At 31.8% G+C, this 27636-nt stretch overlaps 1 protein-coding gene across 3 annotated transcripts in view; it reads left to right on the top strand.

The window, feature by feature from the left end:
- The window catches only part of LOC113404233 (uncharacterized protein), a 216224-nt gene that overhangs the window by 180526 nt on the left and 8062 nt on the right, over positions 1 to 27636 (top strand). For 2 of the 3 annotated variants that reach the window (XM_026645080.2, XM_026645079.2), the window contains 5 exons: positions 6456 to 6609; positions 14527 to 14666; positions 20887 to 21123; positions 22259 to 22411; positions 23712 to 25229. In XM_026645080.2, the coding sequence (XP_026500865.1) occupies positions 6456 to 6609; positions 14527 to 14666; positions 20887 to 21123; positions 22259 to 22411; positions 23712 to 24539 (1512 nt within the window). In that variant the 3' untranslated portion in view covers positions 24540 to 25229. Of the gene's footprint in view, positions 1 to 6455; positions 6610 to 14526; positions 14667 to 20886; positions 21124 to 22258; positions 22412 to 23711; positions 25230 to 27636 lie in introns of those variants that run through there. The other variant, XM_026645081.2, reaches the window with a different exon arrangement.

The following is a 27636-nucleotide window of genomic DNA, read 5'->3' as shown; positions in this document are numbered from 1 at the left end:
GTTATTTTCCATAGAGTAATTAAGAACTAAGATGACATTGGAAGGATAGTTTAATTTTTTTTTTTTATCCTTGTAGTGGAATAGGCGTTTGTCTTCCATCTCACCTGATGGAAAGTGTAGATGAAGAAGAAGGTGGTACACGCCCATCCAAAAGAAACCTGTTCACTCTACTCTTAAAGGCTCCAGAGTTCAACTCATCAGGAAAAATAGACCCAGGCAGGTCGTTCCAAATTTTGGCGACTCTCACCAAAAATAGCTGTCAAACCGTTTAGTTCGAATTTTGGGTATGTCAACAACGTATGGATGAAACTTTTGCCTACGCCTAGTAGTCCGATAAAGGAATGGAGGTGGCTCAACCAGTTTAAAAAGAGCCTTCAAGCACTCTCCGAAGTGTATCCTATAAAAAACCGATAAGCTGGCAACTCGACGACGATGCTCAAGGGTGTGTAGTCTGCTATTTGAGAGCTTTTCGTTGTTAATTAACCTACGGGCTCTTCGGTCAACTGAGTCCAAAGCTTCCAGATGATATTTGACTGCACCGTCCAAGAGATGACTGCAGCACTCTATGCGGGATCGAACTTGGGCAGTGTAAAGATTAAGCAGCTGTTCAGAGCTGAAGTACCGCCGAACCTTTGAAGGAATTGATAATTTCTTGGACGCCGCTTGTGCCATAGACTCAATTTGTTGGCCAAAGTTGAGGTTAGAGGTGATGGTAATACTAGATGGTTAGTAATCGGTAAGGATACACTTTCGAAAGTGGGTGTTAAATCGAAGCTCCTCTTTTTCGCGGAGAAAAGACACGCCTGTGTTTTGGAAGGGTTGAACTGAACAAGATTGGCGTCACCCCAATCGGACACCCACTGCAATGTCACATTCACCCGTTCAATCATGGACTCTCTCAAGGACTGTATTTCCTCTGGACTAGCTCGCGAGTTGGACACGTACCTCTCAATTACGGTGCTGTTATCGGCGTAGCTAATAATACCAGGTTTTAAAAGATCATTTATGTGCAACAGAAACAAGGTCGCAGAGAGAACAGATCGGAAGCCATCCAAGACAGCTCGAATCAACCGTTCTCTCAGGAAGTCACACATCCAGTCGCATAGCTCAGTAGGTATGCCGTATGCTGGAAGCTTACTAAGTAGTGCCTCGTGCCAAACCCGGTCAAAGGCCTTAGAGATGTCTAATGAAACGGCTATTGCTTCACCGTAACCCTCCAAGCGTTCGCTCCAAAGGTGGGTGGCATATATTAGCATATCTCCGGTCGAGCGTCCCCTATCGTATCACTAAGGAGCTCGTTTGCTTCAAGATATGTCAGGAGACGTTATTTTCGTCAAACATACAGCTTGTTATAAATACACAAATATTTGACACCAAAATTTGTCTTACATAAGCTAACAAGTGCTGTTGCCGGGAAATAAAAACATGCCGAATCGAATATAAAGTCAATGAAAATAATAGAAAATACACAAAAGGCATGGACGATACGAATAAGCATTGCCCCCAACCATTATTAAGGGTAAGCCTTTTGTAATACTGCCTTTCGTTGAATTGATTTCATTTTTGAGGTATAATATTAGAATTTTTTATTTTCTCCTGTGTATAAAGGTCTACCGCTATTGTCGCAAATCGTTGTGGGTGCATATATTATATTTATTAAAACAATATTTTGAAACGAAGTTCTTCAACGCCGTTTATAGTAGACTGAATGGTAGATATCGTCACGTGAGGAAAACGCGTTATGCCCTCTCCCGGCGACTTTTCCTTCTCTTTCTCTCTATTCTCTTTTCATTGTATGTAGTTTTATAGAAGCTTAATTTTTGTTATTTTTATAATTCAGACGGGATTTTTAATAATAAATTTCGTGACATTTAATTATTCTCAATTTTTTAAATATATTCTGTTGTGTCTCCTATTTAATATCGGATGTCAAGAACTCTCATTTTTTTATTTTAGATTATCCGTATTGTATATTTTTTATACTTTTACATATTGCTCCACTTTCGTCGAATACTATGCGTTACAAAGCTGTGTGTCCAACTATAACAGGGGTACGTGATTTGACATAAGGCGTTATTCAATAAACCTAACGACATGTCCGATCATGCGAAGGCACGCAGTGTAGCGCTGCTACATAAATAGGCTTTGATTATGGAGATAAGCGACACTGTTTAAATATATGATTTTAACACTCAAAATTTTCATATATAAGCGAGTATCTCTATTTTATTAAAAGCTCCCTTACCAGGGCAGAATACGTTTAGACACACATACACAGTATCCGCCGTGACGGACACGGTTGGGCAAAGTCCATTTAAAAAACGTGACGACCACCCTCTTCGCATAGCGTCTCAACCATTCTAACAGCATCGTAAGCCTGACTGTTTTCACGGGAGATATCATTGGTACGATCACTTATATTTATTTTTATGAATATATAATTGTATCATAAGATATTATTATTATTATTGGTACTAGGATTATCAGTGAACTCGCGCGTACTCGTAGCTTTTCTCGGCTGAGTCTCAGTACCACACGACGGGTGACGTTGTCAAGACATGAGTCTTTTTTTCTGGGTTACGTATTTCTGTTGACACTGCTGGAACTCCATTCCATAGTATTCATGAAAAGAAGTATCATTTATTTAGTAATATTCTATCTTTCCAATCCTATAAGACGTCTCTACGGATGTTTAACGTATAAATATCAAAGATCTAAGACAACATGTTCTACAGATGCGCAAATATTTTAAAAGAACAGGATGTACTTGTCAAGTTGCAAGTTATATGGCAAATGTGTTTGCTATTTTATTTTAGTTCAGTATAGATTATTATTGTTAATTTATAACAAAAAGTTAAATAACTGTTATGTGTAACATTACATATTTTTTATCTATATCGCTTCGTTTCTTTAACCGTATATGTGACAGAGATAAAAAAAACATTTAGAGTGTATGTCTATTAGTGTTATCAAACTAAGAGACCGTTTAAAGAATTATGAGATCTGTACATTCATATTTTTATAGAAATGTCAGTTTAATAGGGAATAGATGTATTCGTAGTTATATCTTGGAAATTAAGTCTGTATTCTAACCATCTGTCACTTCGAGTGAAGAATATAAATTGAAGATATCATCCCGAAAACCCTTAAGATGCTCTACAGTTTTCTCCGCCCTATGTGCCTCTCTTTGCATGGACATCCGCGAGTAAATTGTCTCGGTGTTTATTGTTCGCGTTGCGTAGGAAACCTCGATTTATTATTCAAAAGATGATTTTACCATATAAATTTCCAACATTATTAAGATTATTATATAATTTTCATCTAGCAACGCGGTGACACTATGATTTGATCTCTTATTTGTGATCTTCTGAAACGTGCAACTTAAAACGTAGGTCGACTCCGAGCAGCCTTTTATTTTTACGAACATTTATACCTAGATATTGTGGGTCTGCCAAATACTATAAATGCAAACAGGTTTTATTTTTCATATAAATTTTACATGACTTATAGAATACATGCTATTTCGTAAATTATTCTCATAAATGGGATAGGGCGCTATTCGTTATTTAAATGTAGATTCAAAATATTTTATATTAATGATTTATAATTCCTAATATCAGTGATTTTTTTTATGATAGAGGTAGGTGGACGGAAAAATGGGTATCTGGTCGTAACTGGTCACCTCCGACCACAAACATTGGCGCTGTAAGAAATATTAACCATTCCTTACATACCCCAAGCGCCACCGACATTGGGAGCTATGGTGTTATGTCCCTTGAGCCTGTAGTTACACTGGCTCACTCACCCTTGAAACCTGAACACACCAATTGCTTAAAAATAATCAATAAATATACCAAATTTTAATTCGGTAACGTCAACAAAATGAAGATATTTTATTTAAATAAGAACAATTATTTAACGATAAATCTACGTTTTGTTGACCTTACCGAATCGAATTAATATAACATTAATCTATGCCAGAGGAAGTTGAAGATCTATTATTAAATGAAGATATAGCTGTTGTTAGTGTTGCTATAAACAAATTCGCGATATGCAAAGAGAATACATGCAATATGCGAAGTATATTGCATGTTAATTCATGTTAATTACTGAGATCTTTTTCTCGTATTAGAACGAATGAAAGTTGCGGATTTTTAATGCGCGTAAGTATTTACCTCTTTGGTATTGTTTTTGATGTTGGGTAAGAAACTCTTGTCGATTTTTTTATAAAATCCTAATCTGAAACTTCGTACGATGTATACAGCTCGTATTAATAATACTTTCTGTAAGAAATATGAGCCTTTAAGGTGCGTTTCATCAATAAAAATACTTGTAAATTGTTTGTTGTTACAATAACATAAGCGATACGTTTAAAAGACACAGATAGCCAAAACTCGTATAACTTGTATATGCTCAATTTCACTTTGACAGACGCTTGAAAGGATACTATAGGGGTTATAAAGATGGATTTAGGATACTCGTAAGACTAAATTTTGGTAGGGTAGACACCTCATTTTATTCCTTATCTTATATACCAAATTAGGTAGGTAGACACTTTCTTATTGGTAGGGTAGGTTTTTTCAACTGGATAAGTACCACCCCTTCATCATATATTCTATTGCAAAGCATCAATACTTAATATTATTGAATTCCAGTTTGATGGCTGAGTGAGCAAGCGCATTTACAGATAGAAGGGACATCTAAGATCTCATGATTGGTGGGGTATTGGCGATGTAAGGAATGGTTAATGTGCAGTTGTGTGCTTACAGTGCAGTTATAGTATGTCTATGTAATAAAAAACACAATTTCATTTACAAAACTAGCTGCTTCGTGTATTAAAATTACGTTCGTATATTAATAATACCTCGCCAGACATATAATGTTTTACATGACAAACCTTTTTTTTGTACCGGAATTCTTATTGGTTCTATCTTGATTACATGATAAATGGGAAACACAAATTGTCTACCTGGTATAATAGACAATTCGTATTAGCGTTGCGCTTTGAACCTTTAATTAAGATTCATGGATTATATGTGACAGCTCCAAATTTCAATTCCGATTTCGAATAAGATACTCGATTTTGAAACTCATTTTTAAATATTCCTTTTTAACTGCAATCAGTATAAGCGAGTCTGATTAATTTATAAGGTCATTGAGAAAGTGTCATTCAGGGAAAAGACTAACAGAACTGAACTGAAAGAAGCTTAATATTTATGTTCAATCATTATTCATTCACATTTGATTCGTTGCAATAAAACTGATTAAGCCTTCGAAATAATAACCGAAGAGCAAGTTTTAATAACAAGAAAACCATTAAAAAAAGTGCGCGTCAAGCTCATCATATTAAGTGATAAATGAATCAAATGCGAAAAAATGTTGTACATGTAGAAACTGTACAAGCTAATTCAACTTTAAAATATCTTATCAAATCGCTTAAAAGAGTTTCCTTTAAATTTATATCTCTATATTATAATATGATGCAATTTCGGAGCGTTCCCGATGACGTCAAAATGACTACTTGCCTTTATCTTAATTAGTATAAACTGACATATCTGTATTCAGCTATGAAACGCCCTGTATATATGCACCGTATTTATTTAAAAGAGAACTAAATATAAAACAGTTAGTAACAGCATTCACCGGATTAATAAAGTCCACAGATTTATTATTAAATTATCGTTCATTGATCCCATGGAAATAAATACTGGCGTCACTTACGGACACTAACCTAGAATTCTATAAAAAAATTGACGCATTCATATTCCGAATTGTATTGTCACAAATAATGTCGTAAGTACCATTTCTCTCGGAATCCGCAGACGTTTTCAAATGTAGGATAATTTATACATTCAAGTGGACGAAAACGAACGACACCATTTCTATATTTAGGTTAATCTCTTGTATAATTATCGTGTTTCATAACCGATGTATTTATTATTCATTCTAGAAATCATGGAACTGATTGCATATCCACCTACACTAGTATTATGCCAAAATTAATTGCATAATCCTTTTGATTCTACATTACACTTTTTATACTGAAAAAATCACTATTAATTTTAGCGGTTTTATTAAATTACAGTGGTAAGGTTCTGTACCTGGGTCGGTGGCACCCACTTACTGGCCACTATAGTTACATAATGCAGTTATGTTTGAATGATGAGTTGACAGCAGCTTGATAGGCATCAGGGACATTTTACACCATGTGTCCGCGGATTGCATGATATAAAAAGTTTTTTTTTGTATATGATTGTTACTTAATGAGTCATAATGAATACTAACAATGCTCTTTTTTATCATCTATTTATTATTGTATTGCGATAAAGGCTTTTTGCATATAAACTCTATATTTGTTAAAAGGCGAGGTTAAAATTTTATTGTAAGGTTGCTATATATTCAGCTTGTAAAATTTTAGTGATTTAAAATCTAGAACGTATCTATTTTTTTTTTAGAGTCAAGCAATGAGGATCGTCCGCACTGTCGGCCAAGCATTCGAAGTTTGTCACAAGATGCAATCAACTCCTGAACATCCTGCACCTTCGACCTCATCCGCAGCTGATGATGTCGTGCAGGTTGAACACAGCGCCGAAGTACCAGCCCCTAAAGGTCTGTCTGTGTACATGAGTATAAAAATAATAAAATATGATCAGTTTTGTAAGTTATCCTACATATCTAGTTTGTCAAATAACTTACACAATTGAAGAGAATAATCACAAAGTTTCACGTTGCAACAAAATTTTTAAGTGCTCTCGTTTTGTGGAGAAACGGAAATAGCTCCGAATATATTTTCCTCTCAGAATATTGACATCAGTACTCTCAGTAGACACTTCAATTACTGCCGTGTCATTTCGTCTGCAGTCTGCGCTGTCATTCGGACTATTGACCGTTAATCCATTTCAACTTGCGATAAAATTTCATGTGCCATTTTTATCTGCTTTGCGAAATTCATTGCGATATGTGAAGTTCGCTGCGCTGCTTTTGTATAGAACGCTATTGCGAATTTATTTTTCGCTTACTGAATTGAAATGAATATGTCGTGGTTGTGAGAGTGCGAGGGGCAGATATCACTCGGTTTTACTGACGTTGACGCAAGGTTTTAACAGCCTGTGTTGAGTGTAGCCACTGAAATGAAGTTGTAATGTTTAGTTTTGGCGTTTTCACACCGCGCTCGCCCGCAGGTCATTGAGCGTACCATCGTAAAGCCGACGCTGATTTGTGCCAAGTATTCAAATATAATTATGCAAAGACATCCTCAAATGCGATGTTAGTTTAATTCTTCGTGCATTTATTGCTCAATGTTCGTTTTGATTTATTATTATTTCATGAAATTTATACGTTGCAGTGATCATTGCCACATGACTTATTAATCATATTTGATTTACTTATTTTTTATTTTTGTCATCTTTAGAATACATATTTAGTTTAAAAACCTTATTGTAAAATTATTATTATTTTCATCGGTAAAACTAATCTGTAAAAAATTTACACGATTATGAAATTCTGTGCAGTAGACAAAAAATCCAACACCTTGAGATAAAACAGGCGGACACGCGTTTGTTTACAACACATACATAGATTTAACGTGAATTATATTACTAATTTATGCTTTAGATAGTTCAGGTAGACAGTTACTTCCAACCATCTCGTTTTGCGTAAATATAATTTTGATTTGTTAGATTTTTTATAATCTGTGAAAAGACAAATGTGAACCGAAAGTATGAATATTTCGCACATTTTGCAAGTTAAGTAAATGAATAAACTCTGCTAGCAATAACGAATTTTATATAGTCAATGAAAAGACGTTCAAATGCCTAAATGAATCTCATTCTGCAACTCATTTTGGAAAATGAGGTTTTAGGTTTTCGACGCCGGATAGTTCCTAATTGTGCTTTCTTTCGATGAACGACTGAGAAAAATTACGATCAACGTATTTCAAACATTTCGTTATCTCAGTATCAGCCACGGGGAAGTAAAGTAATAAAAAACGAAAAATGAACATAAATATACTTTATAACCTATTAGTATAAAATGTCCGTATAAATATATGTGAATTACCAAACCAAGTGCGTTCACGTCCACTTAATAAATCTCATCACGGAATACTCATAATTTATATTTTATTTTGTTTTATATAAGCACTAACTGCTAATCCCGACGTCCGCGATCACAGAACCACCTATCGAGTCCTATATAAACTCAAATACACACAAAAAAAATCTTCGAAATCGGTACAGCTGTTCAGTTAGTTACATACGTACAAGTTTATTTTATCTCCTACCAGGTGATCCATTAAAAAAGGATCACTCAGTTAGTAGAAATAAAATGTATTTGTATTAAAAAAATATGACATGTCTCATACTATTAACTTCGTTTTTTTATCATTGTCCACATCGTCATCAGATAATGTTCGTCCTTATACAGGGCTGTTCCAAGAGAGCGCTACTAAGCGTGATGGTCGATCAAAACATTTTCCAACAAGCATCAGCCATTTTGCGTGTTTTTTGTTGTTGTTGTGAAACATCTATTTTTGTTCACGCCTCGGGGTTTTGGTACCTTGGTACGATTCGGGCTAAATCGTACGCCGTGACATCAAACGACGTGACGCTCTCTTATACCTATGCCTTATTTTCTCCGATCGACTGTGTGTACTGTACACGCAGAGAAAATATATTTAATGATTAACTTATGTTTTTATTTATTTAACACAATTTATTTAATGGTTTTCATCAATTACAAATTAATTCAAAAAGTATCAATTTTGATTTTTCACTTCCGTCTAGTGTTCCGTGACGGCTATATTTTTTTAACTCTCACAATTCTCCGCAGACGTCTTGTCCATGCCTTTGGTATGTCTTTTTATTTCTATTGAGTTTAGTAGTGTCTGCATATTTTTATTTCTAGGTAATATAACAATCCAAATTTAAGGCTTATTTCTATAAATGACTTCCGTGGTTTCTTTTTCTTCCATATTGTTATGAGTTTATTGTCTTGCGTCTGTCTTCACTCTAAGCTAGTTTTTATAGAATTACAAAAATGTGAATATATTTTATCATTATTTTCATGTGTCTTCGATTCATTTTAGATAGCTATTAAAGTTAATCCTTCGCTCAAACCTTTGTTTTTTTATTCTTGATTTGAGCTCTCGTCGAACAAAATAGTGGCTAGCTGGCTGGTTATAACATAGGCTCAAACATCAATTTCATAGATACCGCAAAATTAAAAAAAAGGCCAAATAATCTTTTAATTTTAAATAAATATACAGATAATATTCTTTTCGCAATAATGATAATCAAAAAAATTTTCTGTCTATAGATACTACTATTATTATATGGAGTATTCAATGAAATTTAAATTACATCTCGTACCTAGTGATATATTGAATTTGCAAAGGAAATTGCCATCCATTCTCCTATCGACAATGTTGTCATAATGTGCACCATATTTGCCTGTCAATTATACTAATATTTTGGACGTATACATTTATTTCGTGTTATATGGTTTATTTAAGCATCAATTGTTATCTGCAAAAAAAAAAGTTTTAAATGCTGAGTCATTGTATATTACACTGTACGTAAGAATTATACGTACCTAATAGGATATTTTTTGTAATTTTATTAGCTTTCCGTTACCAGATTGCTGTTTAATCCTCGTTATTTGGACTTGTATTTAGCGGCGCTGAAATATGAAAATGGAATAAGATTAGTATTCAGTACCAAAAACAGTGTTTGTTTTGCTAAACGAGATTCCTTTTACTATAAAACATCTTTAAAACCCTTATAAGTTAACTATTGGTGAGTGTGTAAGTCTAGTCTATCTATCTAGTCTAGTCTAGTCTATCTAGTATGTACTAGTACAAACACAAAATGAAAAACGCTTATTCCTAAATTGTATGCTAAGTAATAAAGTGTTTAGCAATTACAATTTTTTTCAATATAATTATTTAAAAAATATTGAAGCAAATTCATCTAGCTACCGTGACATTTTGGGAAGCTGATTTATTTCTATTACACAATGTGGAGGGTTAAATAAATAACTTTTAATAACTTCAAAAAATGTACGTGTAGTACAAAATCACCGTGTTCTTTGGGTGGTTAGAAATCATTAAATATTTTTCCATCACACTTAAAGTCAGCATTCTAAACTAATTAACAAATCCATATATAAATATATCCACTTATGGCCTAATTTATAGCAGATACTAAAACTAAAATTTCCCATTATGAACCCCATGGTTAATCAGATGGTTTTCCTTGTCTCGTGATATTTATCGATCAGATAATGCAAATGATAATTCTATTTATGAACACAATCATCACCTATTACCCAATTTAACCTTTCATAAAAACGGCCACATCTAAAAATAAAATTTAAAAAAAAATCGCTTCTCGAACACCTGAGCCATTGTTTACACGAAACCCGCATCTTAACTAAGATCTATTCTTTTACACGCGGGGGCGTATTATAATTAGCTTTATGTGTCGTTTTATTACATCCGACGTGCATGTAACAGCTGGTGTGACGAACGTCATAATTTTACAGCCTATGACGGTGCACGTTATTATTCAGGTAACGATTACATGTTTATTAATAGCAGTACTTTGAATATTCACTTACTTGTAATCAATGCATCCGTGTGTATAATAGCCGCGTAAATCAGCTGTTGCGAGGTGAAAGACTAGAAGAAATCTATTTCAGGAATGTTTTCTAACAATTCGCGCATACGAGTTTATAATAATGGAACGATTTCATCCAACTTATTATGACGGTTTCTTTGTCACGTATAAAAACATAAAGCGCGAATTCAGAGAATATGTTTCTTGTATAGTATAATATTCCAAGTTGTCTTTTTGTTCGTTACATCACAAAATATTGTCTATGTGTGCATCATTAAAACGTGTTTGTATGCGAATCAGACACGTCAGTTTATTGGTTTAAATGAAACTTGACACGCTGAAGCTTTGATGTTTTATTCGAGTAATATAGTTTCCGAGAGGTTAGTTAATACACGCGAACAAAATCAAAGACTGACTCTTTGTATATATTTTTAAACGTCGATTACAGAGTATCATATTATTACATAAACATATTATTATAACATATCATATTATTGCATGAAAAATATATGAATATACTGTTTTGATGTCGCATACAAGCATTATGCAAAATTTTATTCATCTGCAGTGCAGGAAAGAAGGATATATTATGAAAGACATAGCTTACATAGAGTAAGTTTTACTTTAGGCTACGATGCGCATCGTAGCGTTGCGGAAACAAATTTATAAATATCTAAGTTATTTTTTTCTTCTGGATATAAATATTATAACAGAAAAATAATCCACTGAGCAGTTACGCTCTGAAATGCAGAATTGACTGTCACGGGACACCGGATGTAAATTGTCGAAATTGGTGATTCTTGAAACAATTTGTAATTAAGAAAATCTGTAGACTTTAATAAATAAAACTATTTTTTGCATTTTTAATAACGTTAAATAAATTATTTATGCATGCACATGCATGTAATGCAAGTTTACCACAGCGATCAAAGGAATTACATTTGACACAACGTTTCAATGGAATTTTAATTTGTCATCTCCTACAGGTCGAATTAGGTTCGCACATTACACAGTTATAAAGTTTGACAACTAACTGACATACTAGATAAATTAAAAAACACTTAAATTATATAAGTCGTGTCCTTTCATCGAAAACAGCTTTTAGGGCTATTTATAAACTTGGAACTCATGTATTTAACAAAGTAGAAAAACTTATCATAGCGTTCCAATATTTTCATTAGAACATTTTGATAGTAACCAGAAGTTAAGATAAACTTGTTATACCAAGTTTCTGACTCCACTAAGTCAATGCATCCGTCTAAGTGCAAGGTATTCGATTTTTGTAAAATACTTTTATGCATAAGCATATTATTTTACACAGTTTATATGGATAAAGCCAATTTATTCCAATGGTTAGAACGCTAGAATCTCATTCGAAGATAGTTGACGTCACGTAATTTTTACGTTTAATTTGTGTTTATAATTCATCTCGTCTTCAACAAGTACTCTACTACATGTGTATCAACCAATTCGGTTTGAAATAGCGTAATGGAATGCGTTCCTTACCTTCTCCTCAAATGGTTTTAGCCCAGCAATGTGAAATAATATGTATGTACATATGTCAAGCTTAATATAAAATGATTTTTAAGTAAATAATATTAGATACCCTATTTTACTTCCTCAGAAAAATATTCTATCTGAAATAGTTTCGCTTCGTGAAGAGTTTTCATGATTTTTCAAAAGGAAAATAATAAACACTGTTGTAACATTTATTCGTATTATTGACTCGACTTCAAATTGGTCACGTAAGAAATGCCAATTCGTTCTTAGAGTGTCAAAGGAATTCCAAAGTGCAACTTTATATGAAATGTGCTCGTGCAATTTTGTTTGTTTTCTAAAGAAGTGTACAATTTATGAAAGATTATCTTCAAAGGGTCAATATATACTCTCTGAATAAATTATATAAACTATTGCTAGGATACTGTACAAGTCTGTATAATAAGCAATCCTTGGTGGTGATATGTTCTCGTTTGAATGATGAGTGGGCCAGTGTAAGACAGGCGCAAGTTAGCATCTTAGATGATTCGTTTATTGGTGCGGAAAGAACTTGTCAATCTTAACTAAAAATCGCAAATACTTTGGCGCTAACTCAGAGTTCTCATGTGATTTTTTTAATTTCGTGCCTGCAAGTAAATGTAAACATCGTGAGAATACCTGTATCTTCCGACATTTGCAATGTGTTCCAGGAACCTTCTTCTCGAGAGGAGCGGAGGTCGTTGACCTGTAGTGTGATATTAACGATATGACTTTACTTTAGCTTCATACATTTTGCATTACATCTAAATACAAGATAATTTTCATTCAAAGGAAAATAAAATAAAAGTTAATGTTTACTAGTTAATAGCGCAATATAAATATTTATTGTACGTTCAGAGTTTATTGATCACTTCCAAACACATGGGCCATTAAAAATTCTAATTGGTTAATTGCTTGATACGAATTCCGGTGTGAAATGTGCAATTGTAATTTATACGTAGCATAATTATTTAAACAGTTACAATTGGGTTTTCGTTGCCAAATAAATTAAATCAGCGTATAAAATATGTTTAAGTCATATCAGTAAACCTAGTTTTTAAGAAACAAACTCGTAACACAATGCGACATTGACATTAATAATTCATTATAAAATTTAGTATAGGTAATATTTTGATGCATATAAAACGCATAAATTTAGCGTATCGCCGAAAGTCGGTTTTGAATATTATACGAGTGATACAAAAGCGATTTATATAAAAAGGCACTTAACCTATTCCATATATAGGGTATAGGGCTAATAACCTATTTCCAATGTTTTTTTTCTGTACATTATGTTATTATGAATGATGTCACGCCATGTCACGTCTATTTCCATGTAGCCTCACATAAACGTTAAAGTTTAAGACTTATATATTAAAGAAGTTTATACGATGTATATTTCGTTCCTTGATTGCCGATGCTAACAAGCAATGGATATTCAATAACGAAGTAATCTCATTTAGCATACGAACACCAGTTTTTAAAGATTAGAAAAAACTCATAAAGTTCTTGAAAATTTGTAATTTCACGAGGCATTTCGAAAGCTATTTGGTACTAACGATATAATCATATGTTAGGTTAGTTGTTATTATAGGTGTAATTGTAGAGCGATTAACAATTTTTACTGCGGTATATTACATTTCGTATGAAGCTAAGACATGTTATTGAATTTCAAAGGCATAGAGGAAATATTTTTTTAAAGAACTCCGCTTTCAAATATAATGTAACGACGTTTCACTTGTATTTTTATTACCTGATGTGCAGGATATACCTCTTTTATGCAACTTTGTAGATAAATGATGCCGTACCTAGCTGATAAGACTCACTTTTTATTCTATGAGGTAATAAATACGTTCATTCATTAATTTCTAAATCAATACAGACAAAAATAATTCAATTTTTTTTTCTAGATTAATATTTTAACGGGTAATAATGTTCCGGTTTATATAATGGCGTAAAACAAAATATCATCGTTGAAACGACTAAAAAAATATCAGTTTTAAATTCAAGGTCATGCTAATAAAAGCTTTTTGGTTTTCTGTCAAAAGATTCTCATTGACAGTGGCATTCTCATCTCAATCTCGTTATGGCAGATGTCCATCCCATCAGACAAAGAGAGACAGGAAAGGAATAGAAAATGTGCACGTGTATTTGAGAAAAAATCTCGCAGTCAAATCTCCCGCGTAATTAGATAGTATCTATTGAGTATGACAACTGTCGACAAAAACGGATAGGATACTATTATAAGTGGAACTATCATTGAAGTATTCAACAGATATTAATAATATAATACATAATAATAATAGCATTTATCACTGCAACGAACGTGTTAATAATATTTTTCTAACTATATATATGCATAATTTATTCGATGTGAGCGCTATCTGATCATCAGAGCCGGTCTCAGAATGTGGTGCTTCGGAGTCATGTGCGGCTTCCACGTCTAAAGAGGAACCGAAGAACAATCAGAACAGACCAAAGCATTTGGATCTTCTGCCCCCACCACCGAGGAAGGAAGGGAAACGTATGTCACAGGTAATAACACGCTGTTGCTTTTTGTTATAAGTGCTCGATCCTCTTCTAACATTCATTGTTTTATAAATGTTTGAAAGTTATAAAGCCTAACTGTAGTTTTACCTAACTAAGACTAATGAAAACAATAATATTTGAATGTAAGAAAAATATTTGAAGAATAGTGTTGTATAATGAAATATCCATATATACGAAATGTATCTTATATTAATAATTATTTTATTCTTTCGTCGTAAAATTTAAACCTTTAGGAAGAATATCCATTATGGAAGTTTAAAACATAAACTTTCATGTTTTTGTTAAAGAAGTTGATTCTTAGCAAAACAATCCTTGAATACATCCAAAAAAAATTTACTAAAATCATCAGAGAATAATTTCATTATAATTAAAAAAAATAATGTATTGTCAGCACTCTGTGCTCACTTAAGTTAAATCGAATTTAGTTGAACAACTTTGCACAGTTATTTTTGTTACATTCAAGGTCATTTTCATATTACCGCCAAAGTAAGATTAATATCTTACCTCTCTAATATATGAAAATGTTATGTTATGTGTAAGGGGAATATCTATAGAGAATTATTAATTACTTTTTAGAACGAATTTCTATAACGCGACTTACAGTAGAGTGAACTGGTAAAAATCGTCACGTAAGGAGACAACCTTATACTCCTTCCAGGCGAACATTCCCATTGTTTCTCTATCTCTTTCCATATACGGTTATATCTAAAAATATTTATGCAACGGGTTTTTTAATAACAATTTTCTATTTTGACATTTAATTATAATCCAATGTTTTTAATTGATTTCATTGTGTGTTAAATATTTATTAATAAGTGTACAGCGAAAGAAACTTCGATCCATCCGAGTGTCCGACGAATTGGACATGTTTTTAACTCACTTTTTAAAGCATTACGTTGTTTTGTATAATACCGATAAATTTATTTCTTACGATGGCGTCAAATATTCTAGTAAATGTTATGTATTGCAGTGAGTAGTCTGTAATAAATGATACATTTGAGAGATTCCCGGAATAGAGTTATTTAAAGCATATTACGTGTAATTTATTGATAAGTGCATCAAAACAAACAAAATTATTGAGATTGTGGAAATATACTCTTGAAAATAAATTTCACTCAATATTTCAATTGTAATAAAAGTGTACGCTTTGCTTTATATTTAGTACAGTTTTTTAAAAAATCATTTCTTATACGCGTCGAAGAGTCGATTTATTTTAATCAAACTTAAACAACCGTTACATAAATATTAATTACAATTTCCATAGTTTCTTTTTTTTAAACATTTCTTTCTGAAGGCTATTTAAAGAATTATATATGAGATTTCGGTAGAGTCCACTAGCGAAACGGTCAAGCCAAAAATTTCTCTTTTTCCTGAATAAAGTTGAATATAATCACGAATTAATGTGCACATTTGCTGATTTAATTATTATTAGTATTAAAAAAAAAAACTAATTGCGATCTTCATATCAACAAATAATAAATCGAGTGGTAACTCATGAAGTCAACACCTAATATCAATACGAATGATTTATGATACCGATGTTCCGTTTACATTGATGGAAACGGAAAGAATTTTTATTAACTTTACGATATAATTTACATTTAGCTTACGGAACAGTACATTCATTTGTATTTTAAATTTCGAACAACAAAAGAATTAAAATTTCGTATATACTAAAAATAATCTATATTTGAATAAATAAATCACTTTATTTAAAAAAGAGTTTTATAAATTGACATTAAATATTATTAAAAAAAGTATATAATTTGTTTTATCTGAAGTGTCTTTTTAATCTGTCTACTATGCGAATAAATAAATCTATTTCATGCTAACGTAGGATAAAAAATATGCTAAGTTGTAGATTTTATTCAAGATAAATTAAAAATACTTTTTTAATTTTATCAAATTTTATACAATTTATATAAATTAATGCAATGCAGTAATCAGATGGGACTACGGGATTACTTTTAACGAAGCATCATAAAAAGTTTTTGATTACGCGTTACAGTAAATATAACAACGAACTACAATATCAATGCTCTCGTAAATCGTGTTACAAAATATACATAATATGTAAAAAAAAAAAATTAGCACCCTATATTTATCATAGCATAACTTGTTAAATGATAAAAATGATAAATGTTTTTAATAATCCCTAAAGCTTTTAATGAGACCGTTACTTTTTATCGGTTAAATTAATTATATAATTCAACTCCTAAAAGCATGAACGGTTGGTAAAATTAATGGAAAACAATCAAAAAGGTCCTATTGTTGAATTTTAATCAGAATTTTCAAAGGAATAATAAATTCAGCGTTACATGAATCTATGTCTAAAGTACAATATATTATACACTCAAACATTTTTTTTGCGTCAGAAAAAAAATCGTTATTAATGCTACACATATAACCGTCTCACAAAAAATCGACCTTGAAATTTCAATGTCATCACGCTCAAAAACTGTTGGGTGTGAAGTATTACTTCGGAAATGTAATATAATTTATGCGAGAAATTAGGTGAAAGATAGCATAGAATAAAAATAGAGACAATATCGGTTGTGGAAATAGAATACTCGTAATGATCTCTCCCCACACCCACATCGAATCCGAGAAACGTGACGATAAATCAAAACTATAATAATATCATCGACCTGGTAATAATACTTCTACGATCTCCTGCTCTTTGACGCATTAGTGACGTATGTATGGTAGTAGCGAATAGTGAACGCGATGATTTTAAAATGGTTGTAAACGATGACAGAAGTGGAATTATGCCGAAGTTCTTTATTCGAATTATTTTGTATTCTAATTTCAAAAATGAATACACGTTTCCTTTAAAAAAAAATCTGTTCTTTTTTAAATTTATTTTAACCACATCGTTAGGCCTAGATGGTTCAAAAATTAATTAATATTTTCTCTTTAATAAAAGTCAATATTTAGTATTCATTTTTTACTTATATAAACACAACAATCTTATGGAGTAATTCTTAGTAAATGATCATAATCGGTAGACTTTGTGCAAGTCCGTCTGGGTATGTAACAGCCGAAAAGCAAAACTTATTATCATTTTGTATAACTACTGACATATTAGCTCCTAATTTTGGTCGCTCATTTTAAGGAATACTTATTATTTCTTAAGGGGCTAATTTTTATTTAGCGGTCGTCACGACACTTACCATAAATGCCCCATTTGCCAATCCATTGATCTATTTAATAAATATATAAAGCACCGTCTATACGCCACTAAGAGGCGTTTGTTGTTCTACATTGTTACTTTTCTAACTCCTGATCTTTAACTATCAGGAATATATAACATTTATAATAATTATGACATTTAAAGAATTAGCAATCAAAATAGAGTCTCACCGTAAGTGTTACAAAATAGCAAACAGGCACTTTGATGTCACGAATCTTTAGTGGTTTAACATTTTTATGTTAAATACCTCTGACTGCCTCGTTGGTCTAGTGGCTCGATATAAAGCTACAAATCCCGAAGTCCCGAAGTTTAAGCCCAAGTCGGACCGACAAGTTTATTGAGTTTTTCTCTTGAAGAAATTCTCAGTAGAAGCCCTGATTATGCAAGTTAGAAGCGTGTACACTCCCGTGCCTCGGAAATCACGTAAAGCCGTGGGTCCTGAACCCGAACTCTTCCGATGCGATCGTGTCAAATTTGCCGCCGTCGAAATCGGTCAAGACGACGATTTTAAATGAAGAATGTACACGCTATAATATTTAAAATAAGTGTTATTTGTATTTTTCAATATAAGAAATAAACTTAGCATATAAATACAAATATTTCTTTAAAAAAAATATGTAATATTGGAGTACGCTTAAATATACTTTAATTGAAAAGAACGCTCACTTTTCAGTATTCTATTTATAAAAATGAATTAACTGTCATGATTTAATTTTCTTTAATTCAACGTAGAATAAATTAAAGCGTTATATATTATATATAATTTGCGTTCTTAGTACACAATTTAACAAATATATTGGTCACTGAGCTTCCGTCTATACACACGGCCACTTTATCCGAAAGTACTTCAAAGAAGTATTTATTGACAATGCCTCATTCACAGACACGTGGAAGATCCCTAATCAAATCTGGCAATACATCAACATTCTACGTCAGAATTTGATTGTACAGTATTATGTCAGGAAAATAAGAATGACGTCAAATGCGTTTAATGCATCTGCGCGATTAAATAAAAGCTATCGTGACACCTCTTCGCTGGTTAATCCTACGTTTTTAATTGAGTTCTTTGTGTAAAAAAGACGTCATAATCACTAAGCTCCTAAATAACATCGGGTCTATTACACAATTCATGAAAAGATTGTACCGAGTCAACCTATATAAGCGAGGCGTATTATACAGGTTTATTGGTAATTCGACGTATTCCCGTTAGTAGGTGATAGGGGTGATTATTTGCGATAATTTTAACCCCCATATGCATGATGCTAAAGTGAACCATTTTTGAGTAATCACGTTTTTTAGATTTTTTCAAAATAAGTCAAAAATGCAACTTCAAAATTTTTTTAAGAAAGTATCAATTAAAATGTATTTTTTTCTTCCTTTCCACCACCGTCCTTTGTGCTCATTTTATTTCGGTTGTTTTGAAATAAGTACCTAGTTGTTCTACATTTTTGGAGAGTTGATAAAACGGTTATGTTTTTAAAATAATCTGCAGGACAAGTTTCATAATGATTTTTTTTGTTTTTAAGGCATTTTTGTGGAAAAAATAACAAAAAAAAATTGAAATAATATCTTTTTCCGTCTCGCATTTTTAAATTTGTACCGATAATTATTGTTTTATTATTGACAAATGACCAGTGTTTATTTGTTTTTATAAATCAGAAGAAAACTTGACTTATTTTGAAAAAGTCTAAAAAACGTGATAACTCAAAAATGGTTCACTTTCGCATCATGCATATGGGGGTTAAAATTATCGCAAATAATCACCCCTACGAATCATCATCCCTTCGAACTACCAATAACCCTGTATAATATAAACAAAATAAAATATTTAAATTTAACTCTTATTTCATTTGTTTACAGCTTCATTTTGCTTTCAATAATTTATGAACTCACGCATTTACTTTATTCCCCTTACAGAGCCAGTAGGGAAGATTACAGTCTTTTTACTTTTAATTTAAAATTTAAATAGAACAAACAGCACTCATAAGCAAAATTGATAAAATAAATCTTTGTCATGAAAAATTGTCTCACTGAAAGTAAATAGTTACTGTAGAAGATAAGATTTAATTAAATATTTATTATTTATTCCATTATTAGGATGTTAAAAAAACACATTTTATCATATAACGTCAAACAAGAATTAAAAAAAAATGTTGTGTTATTATGAATAAATTATTTCAATTAATTATTTATTTAAAATAATATGCGTATTTGAGGTAAATATAGAACTATTATTTTTTATTTATATTTTCAGTTTTCAGATATGCGTCTTTTGTTTTGCAAATGGCGAAATATATTAAGGAATTAATGAAATCACAAAATTACTGCAATATTGATAATAATTTGTGCCGATATTATTTGTATTTGTTATTTCTATTAATTTTCATATTGTCTTTTAAGCTGCATGCGATTTTTTAATAAATGTGATTAAATTTACAATAATCATATTTTAATTTTTTCTTCATTTTTGTTAATGTGTTATACGAAACATTGTATAATTGTATATGTATAACATTACATAACGTGTATAGCTAATCTATCAACAACAATTAGAATATAATAGACTAAGATTGGAATTTAGTTGACGATCAGCTCCGCTTACACCGTAAATAATTGCTATAATAATTTTCGACAGAAACACGTTAGTGACGAAATGAGATGTTGTATCACGCCTTCGTCAAAATGTAAATAAAGTTGGTTTATTAAAAGTCTCCTTCCTGCAACTTTCCAGGATTGTCATCTTTATTCAGAAAATCATATTTAAAGTATACAATTTAGTTATCACATTTTCTACCGTCGAACAGCAATACTTAGTAGTCTTGTTCCGGTTTAAAGGGAGAATCTGCCAGTGTAATTCCAGTCGTAATAACGTCTCATAAGGTTGATGACGCATTGGCGACGTAAGAGATAGTTAATATTTCTTACAGTGTTCCTTATTATCGATGGTATTTATCAGTGTCTACTAATATTTTGAATTAAATAAAAAAGTCAATAAAGTAAATTTTGTTTCAGCACACGAATACTGTTCCGAGCATCAATCTTCCGGATTTGCCGGAATGCGTGACCAAAGTAGAGATGGCAAGCATGCCGGAGGGAGATTTGGCAACACCGCTCAGCGCCCAACATCAATTACAACTGCTGCGCGAGCGGCTTGAGCAACAAGCACAACAGACACAGGCAGCGGTCGCGCAACTGCTTCTGTTGCGTGATCAGCTTGCCGCGGAGCAAGCAGCGCGTTGCGAGGCCCAAGTAAGCTATACAATACATAATATTAATCACATGTATTTTATACAACAAGCACATCACAATCGTTCACGTACGTGGATTGCATACAAGCTCTTGCTACGTGACTAGTTCGTCGTGAAGTAAGCACGCTGCAAGGGTTATGAATAATCCAGGATTATTAAACACGTTCTTTTTTATCGAACTTAAATGAAACGTATGCAAAATATTTAAAAAAATAAACTTCAAAACAGTTAACAATGTCCGTATTTTTTCTAATGATACACTCATTTTAGTTAATATTACGCCGATAATTTAATTGCGAGAGGCGCGCCTTCTTGCGTGATTAGATCTATACGTTACCGTAAAATTGGAAATATCTTTAGATTATAATCTTTATCCCGCGTTTAAATAGTACGTGCAAACAGTGAGATAAATGAATAATGTCAAAAATATTAATGTTTGTATATTTAATGTCTATTTGCAATATACCAACAGGCGTTTAAATGAGTTTTTTTTTTAATATTAATAGCTATTCTAAAGAAACGGTGATTCTGTGGAAACAACATTAGTCGCAAGTGTTGCCTTGCGTGACAACTTTACTAATTCGTTTGTGAACCCGAATGTAATGTTCCGTTTTTTAAAAATGTATAATAATAAATTAATCAGAGCACGTTGAAATTGAACGTTAAGAAAGTATTTATTTTAACTCTTGTTAACGACTTCAATTAATGTCGTTTTTAATAAAAACGACAGTGTTAATAAAACCGAATGAAATAATAAAAAATAAAAGTAATTATATTACGGGCCATAAAATGTTAATATTTTACTCTGTAAAGTTCTTAATGGTGTTTAGACTTATATTTTTTCATTACTTAGCCGGCAGACACTGTCCAGTGGATTAAATAGAGGGATCTTAACCCAAAATCGGCGGTTTGGATCAAAGCAAATGTCATTGATTTTACACATGGTCAACATTTTTGTAATTTCAATTCATGTCGTGATTGATGAAGGAAAACTTTGTAAGGCATGTGTAAATAAATTATCGGTGAACAGCGTGGTGCATGAAACTCATCCTCAAAGGAAGATGTGTCTTTTGTCCAGCAATGGGATATTTGCAGTCTCATACTTAATTCCAATTTTAAATATTATTTTTTTCCAGGCCCGTACTCATCAATTGTTGGTTCACAATAAAGAACTATTGGAGCATATTGCTGCACTCGTCGCACACTTGCAAGAAAAAGAGAAGGGTAATGGAAATAGTCAATCAATCAGTCGGCCAATCAGCGCTCAGCAACTGACACTCTTGCCACAGGTGCGTATCAAATAACATTTTAATTTATTTTACCGAAATTGCATCCCAGGAGTTTTTGTTACGTTTTAGTTGCATGTACGTGATATGCAGCAGTTTTATTTGCATTTATTTTTTGTTCTTTAAATTAACCAATTTAGGATATATTTTTGCATTTCAAAAATTATAAATAAGTACAAAAATATTGTACTTAATTTATATTACCATAATTGTATTGTTGCTCTTACAGCGGAATAAAAAAAATGCGCGAATTATTTTTATGTATATATATGTACGTTTTGGGTAAAACAGACCTGTCAGAGTATCCTTCACGGTTAATCGTGGCAGATTTTAGTAGAACTCAATTTAGAATTTTAAATATATTTTTTTTTTGCATACGTGCTACGGCCGTGGGATATATTTCATTCAAAAAAATTAAAGGGTTAACACAGATAACAAAATGTTTTTGAAAACAAGTCTACTTTTTTTATTTATGTGTTTGCTTATAATCCTTTTTTTGTTAATTTTAACATAATTTGTTTTCATTTGCTATGCTATGTTGTAATATGTATTGTTATTGTATTATCTTTGTTTCTTTGTTCAATGTATTTTAAAATAATACCGTCAATAACCATAAAGGCCTATACGCCTAGTATACAGGCCTTACATTTAGTATGATATTCTTATCGTGTTGCGTGGTATTATGTGACCCTTTAGAATTCGCGGTATTATAACTGTTATCACTTGTCAACGAACCAATAAAGCAAAATGATAAAAAAATTGATTAGTGTCTATGGTTTGACGGTGTTGTTTTGTTTTTTTTTTGTTTGAGTGCTCATAATTCAGCTTTACAAATTGATTATTTAATGTACAACAAAATATCAATTTCAAATGTCCTTAATGACTGGTTCCTTATCGGGAAGTGACTTTACATTTTAAAGTTACTGAGACAATTTTTATTTTAAATTGTATTAATTAAAATTCCTAAGTCTAGTAGATGTTTAAGAGCTACATTTTTAAATAACAAACAAGTTACATAACTAATGGAACAACAAATACTTGTAAACTTAATAGAACAATTTTTAAAAATCGATCTTTAGTATGGAGATATATAGTTTAAAACCATAATATTTCTGCTTTTCCTTTTTAACTGTTTCTCAAATTTAGAAGGAATTTTCAATCTGAGTTCCATAACACGTTCTGTGCTTCGTATTATTAAGCTTTTTATTTAGCATGTATTTTGTTGTTAACTGTTGTAGTAATTTTGTTTTCTTAGAAAAATGTAAAACAATATAGCATAAAATTAATTCTAAAATACACGCAGAAATCTGGAGGCAACGAAACGATGAAATCTGCCGCCTGTAATGGGAACTGTCAACCAAATAATAACGACGCGCTGATCAACTTCTTCACTCAAAATAACAAAGTAACTCAGAATGTTGAAAACAACAACATAAATTTTTCACCTTTCTGTCTCTCCCCGACGACGCCAGACAAGCCAAATGGACCCATCTCCGCGCCCAACTTCGGAAGCATGACTAATGAACAGATTCAAAATTACTTGATATCGAAATTCCAAGATATGAATTTCACCAATGTCACTGATATGAATACGAGCCCCAATAAGCAGTTTTACCAAAATTGTAACGCGTTCCCGAATATTCCACCTCTGGCTAACCACTACAGTAATTCTGATCTGGTAAGCCTGTTAAATCATCAAGCTTATAAGGACAAGTTCAGTTCAAGCGATGAATTCGCGATGGCCCAAGCGATGAGTATTGGTCAATCTCAGAATTCTTTATACAGCACCAGCCATACCACGTCCAAAGATTCTTCACCCGACGACATAAGCTCAGATGACGGCATACCATTCATAATGCCACTGTCGCATAACGGAACTTTGACTGCTACCGGAAATGATGGCCGTGTTAGGCTCATTGTGCCCGTGAGCCCTTCAGAGAGTACATCGGAAGTCGGAGAAACCCAAACTGAAGCTAAGGGTAGTCTAGGTGCAACCCTAAAAGTACCAGGAGCTGAACATTCTCTAGCGCCAGCGGCACCGATCACTCGCTCAACTAGCGAGAAAGTTCCAAACAGGAGCGAAATGATGACGGCCTTGCGATCTCAATGGACGAGGCATACCACGAAATAAATGAATTATTTCAACCAACTAGAGTCCAGTTACCTAAGTTAAGTTTAAGTTATTATAAGTTGGCCCACTCGTTTTTATTTAATACGCTATTCATCTGTTCTTTTGTAAAACTAGTAAACACGAATGTGCCATACTAATATACCCAACTAATGGTCGTTCGTAAGAATAGATTGTAACCCAGTTTACATATCAAATTAAATCTAGTCCGAATCTTATTTGAATACGTTTGTATTCATTACATATCTTCGTCATATCGAAGTCAGATGTAATTTAGTTTTTATGAGCAACATTTATTAGAATATTATTGGAGCCACATTGGTATTTACGGGCTATATATTTTTATTAATAACCTAATATGTGTGTCTTTCGAAAAGACAATACTTTAAAATTTCTTATAGCTGATCTTGTTTACGCATAAAATGCGAAAAAATTATTAACACATCAAAATAAAATATCAAACGTACAGCAAACATCACACCTTGTAGCAACAAAGAGAATTTATCATCCATAGAACACATTTCTTGTCACAGTAATGGCTAAAATAAGAAAATCTATACTTGTATTGCACAGCAATTTTAAGAAAACGTGCCAATGTTTTATAAAATATTTACAATTATACTAATATTTAAAAAAAAACTATTTTAGAAAATACTATACTTCATATCGGCCAATATATCCTACGCTTTCTAATTGACACCTGCATCTCTTGAATAATCAGTCAATCTCAATGTGTAGATTTTGTGTTATAACGGATAAAATTAATCAATATATCTGTGTCTAGTCAGCGTTAAACTATTTATAGCATTTAACGTATATAGCAATAGAATTCAATGTTTTAAGAATTTTCATCTAATAAGGTCAGCTCAAATCTGGTAAGACATGTCTTGAAATGTAGGGAACAATTATATTGTATATCCTGGCTTCGGTTTTGGAATAAATTCGAAATAAAAAAACGTTAAAGATTTTTGAAATTTGAAAAAGCTGTTGCTTTGTTGGAAAACGACCAGTATGGACAAATATGAATTGAGCTCTCCTTCTATCAAAATATTTATTCGATGTCTAATACTGGTAATGATTGTATTGTATTTCAGCAACGCTATTCTTTAAAAAATAAGTATGACACTCGATACTCGATCTGAATTGCAACGTAATGCGACAAATGATGATGGGCAATTTTGATGCATATGTCCTTATCCATAAAAAATAAGAGGTATATTGTAGACAATGTCGCATACTACTTTTTTAAAATACCATAATTGAGTTCTTCGTCGAGTTTCGAGTTTGTTCTTACAGTGGGATGACCCACACATATGTGTAACATTTATATAATTTTATGAAAGTATTTGAAAAATTCCAACCAAAAAGATATCAGAGATTATATGCACTTAAAACAGGTATATTATTGGTGTTAACTCAGTATTCTGGTTATAGGGATTCTAATATAAGAATATTATCTTTGAGATGTTAAAAATATTTTTATTAAATAAAAAATTGTAAAGCTAAGTCTACATTGATGTTTTAATCAAACGAAGATTAATTTTGGTTTAGAGTTTTAATGGTTTAAAGATTGTGTCATAATTATTTTTTATTCTGTAAATATAAATTCGTAACTCACTGCAAATCACGAACATGACATGGCAGAATGTAATACGACATCGACCGCAGGACTGAAAATTTAATAAAAATAATATCGTTTGGTTTATATGGCTCTTCATATTAATTACATAATTACATATTTTGTATAAATTAAAACGAAAACGTTCTTCGATTTTTTTATCAGTATCAATTATATACACATTAAGTATATCATTTATTAAATATAAATTTATTAAAAATAAGAAAATATCAATGTAGACTCAACTAAACACTATTTATGTAATATCTAAAGATATACATTTTTAAAATATACGCTCTCATTGTTCTCATAATTATAATTGTGTCAAAAATATTGTAAATGTCAGTTATATGTCAAAATCTCATCTAATGGAATATAAATGTTTTAGTATGTTACAGCAAACACATAAATGGATATTAGATAATAAATAAAAGATAGACTAGTGATGTTCACTGTGGTACCTTTATTTATGCTTCATATCATAAAAAAAAACCTTTCAGGTTGTTCCTCTCCAACGTTAAAGAATGAAATTTATTAGACGTTGAAACTACATTGCTTGCTCTCCCAGAAAAAAAAAGTAATAATAGTTGGATGTTTTTTTCAGCGTTCTATAGAATGAAATGATTAAGAATAGCTAATTATTACTATAAAGAAAATAATATAATAAAATTTATTTTTATTTCTTAGACTTTAATAAAATGTCAATTCAAGGTCAAAGGTATATATTTTTCATGCATCAATCTCATGAAAACTGCTGAACGTATCGGTATGGAACTACCACCAATCGACGCGGAATCGTCGGTAGGCATATAGGCATTTTTTATGTTAATCCTTTACATTTATGGGAGAAAACAGCTAGTTATGTATAAGATCCGAGAAGGCAGTTGCAATGCATATTAATCTTGATGAAAGCTTGAGGCTTCATACTCCATGCGGCATTAGTGAGTTTTGATGTACCTACTCAATTTGTGTTGATAAATAATTTCGTAATCGGCGGTGCACAAAACGTAAGGAAACCTTTATCCTACCGGTTATTTTTCAAAATGTGTTTCCACTACTGTTCTAGTTGCGTGGTAGAATAACTTAAAAACACTCAACAGTTTCTCCTCTTCTTTGCTCAAAGAAGGACATTTCCAAGTACTTTTTATTTTTTTGTATTGTCTCTAAACTTATATGGTTGTCTCTTTTTAATGTAAAGGTTTTTTTAATAAATTTACGTTGTTTTTTCATATTGTTACAAAGAAGTAACAATAATATTTTTTATTAACTAAATGAAATTAAAGTCGTCGGATTTTTTAATTTCGAAATAATTTGTCGCAAAACAAATTGGGGTGTTAGAGAATAATTAATGAAAGTAAAAAAAAACCCTAAGTCCACTTTTAAAGCATGTCTGAAACGACTTTATCACCAAGAGGTCGACGAGTGAATAGTTAATAAAAAGTCTCGGAATTTCTCTTAAGATATATTTTTTTACTAAAATAT

The sequence above is a fragment of the Vanessa tameamea genome, chromosome Z, assembly GCF_037043105.1.
Source record: "Vanessa tameamea isolate UH-Manoa-2023 chromosome Z, ilVanTame1 primary haplotype, whole genome shotgun sequence".
Lineage (NCBI taxonomy): Eukaryota > Metazoa > Arthropoda > Insecta > Lepidoptera > Nymphalidae > Vanessa > Vanessa tameamea.
This window is presented reverse-complemented; position numbering and strand designations above follow the sequence as displayed.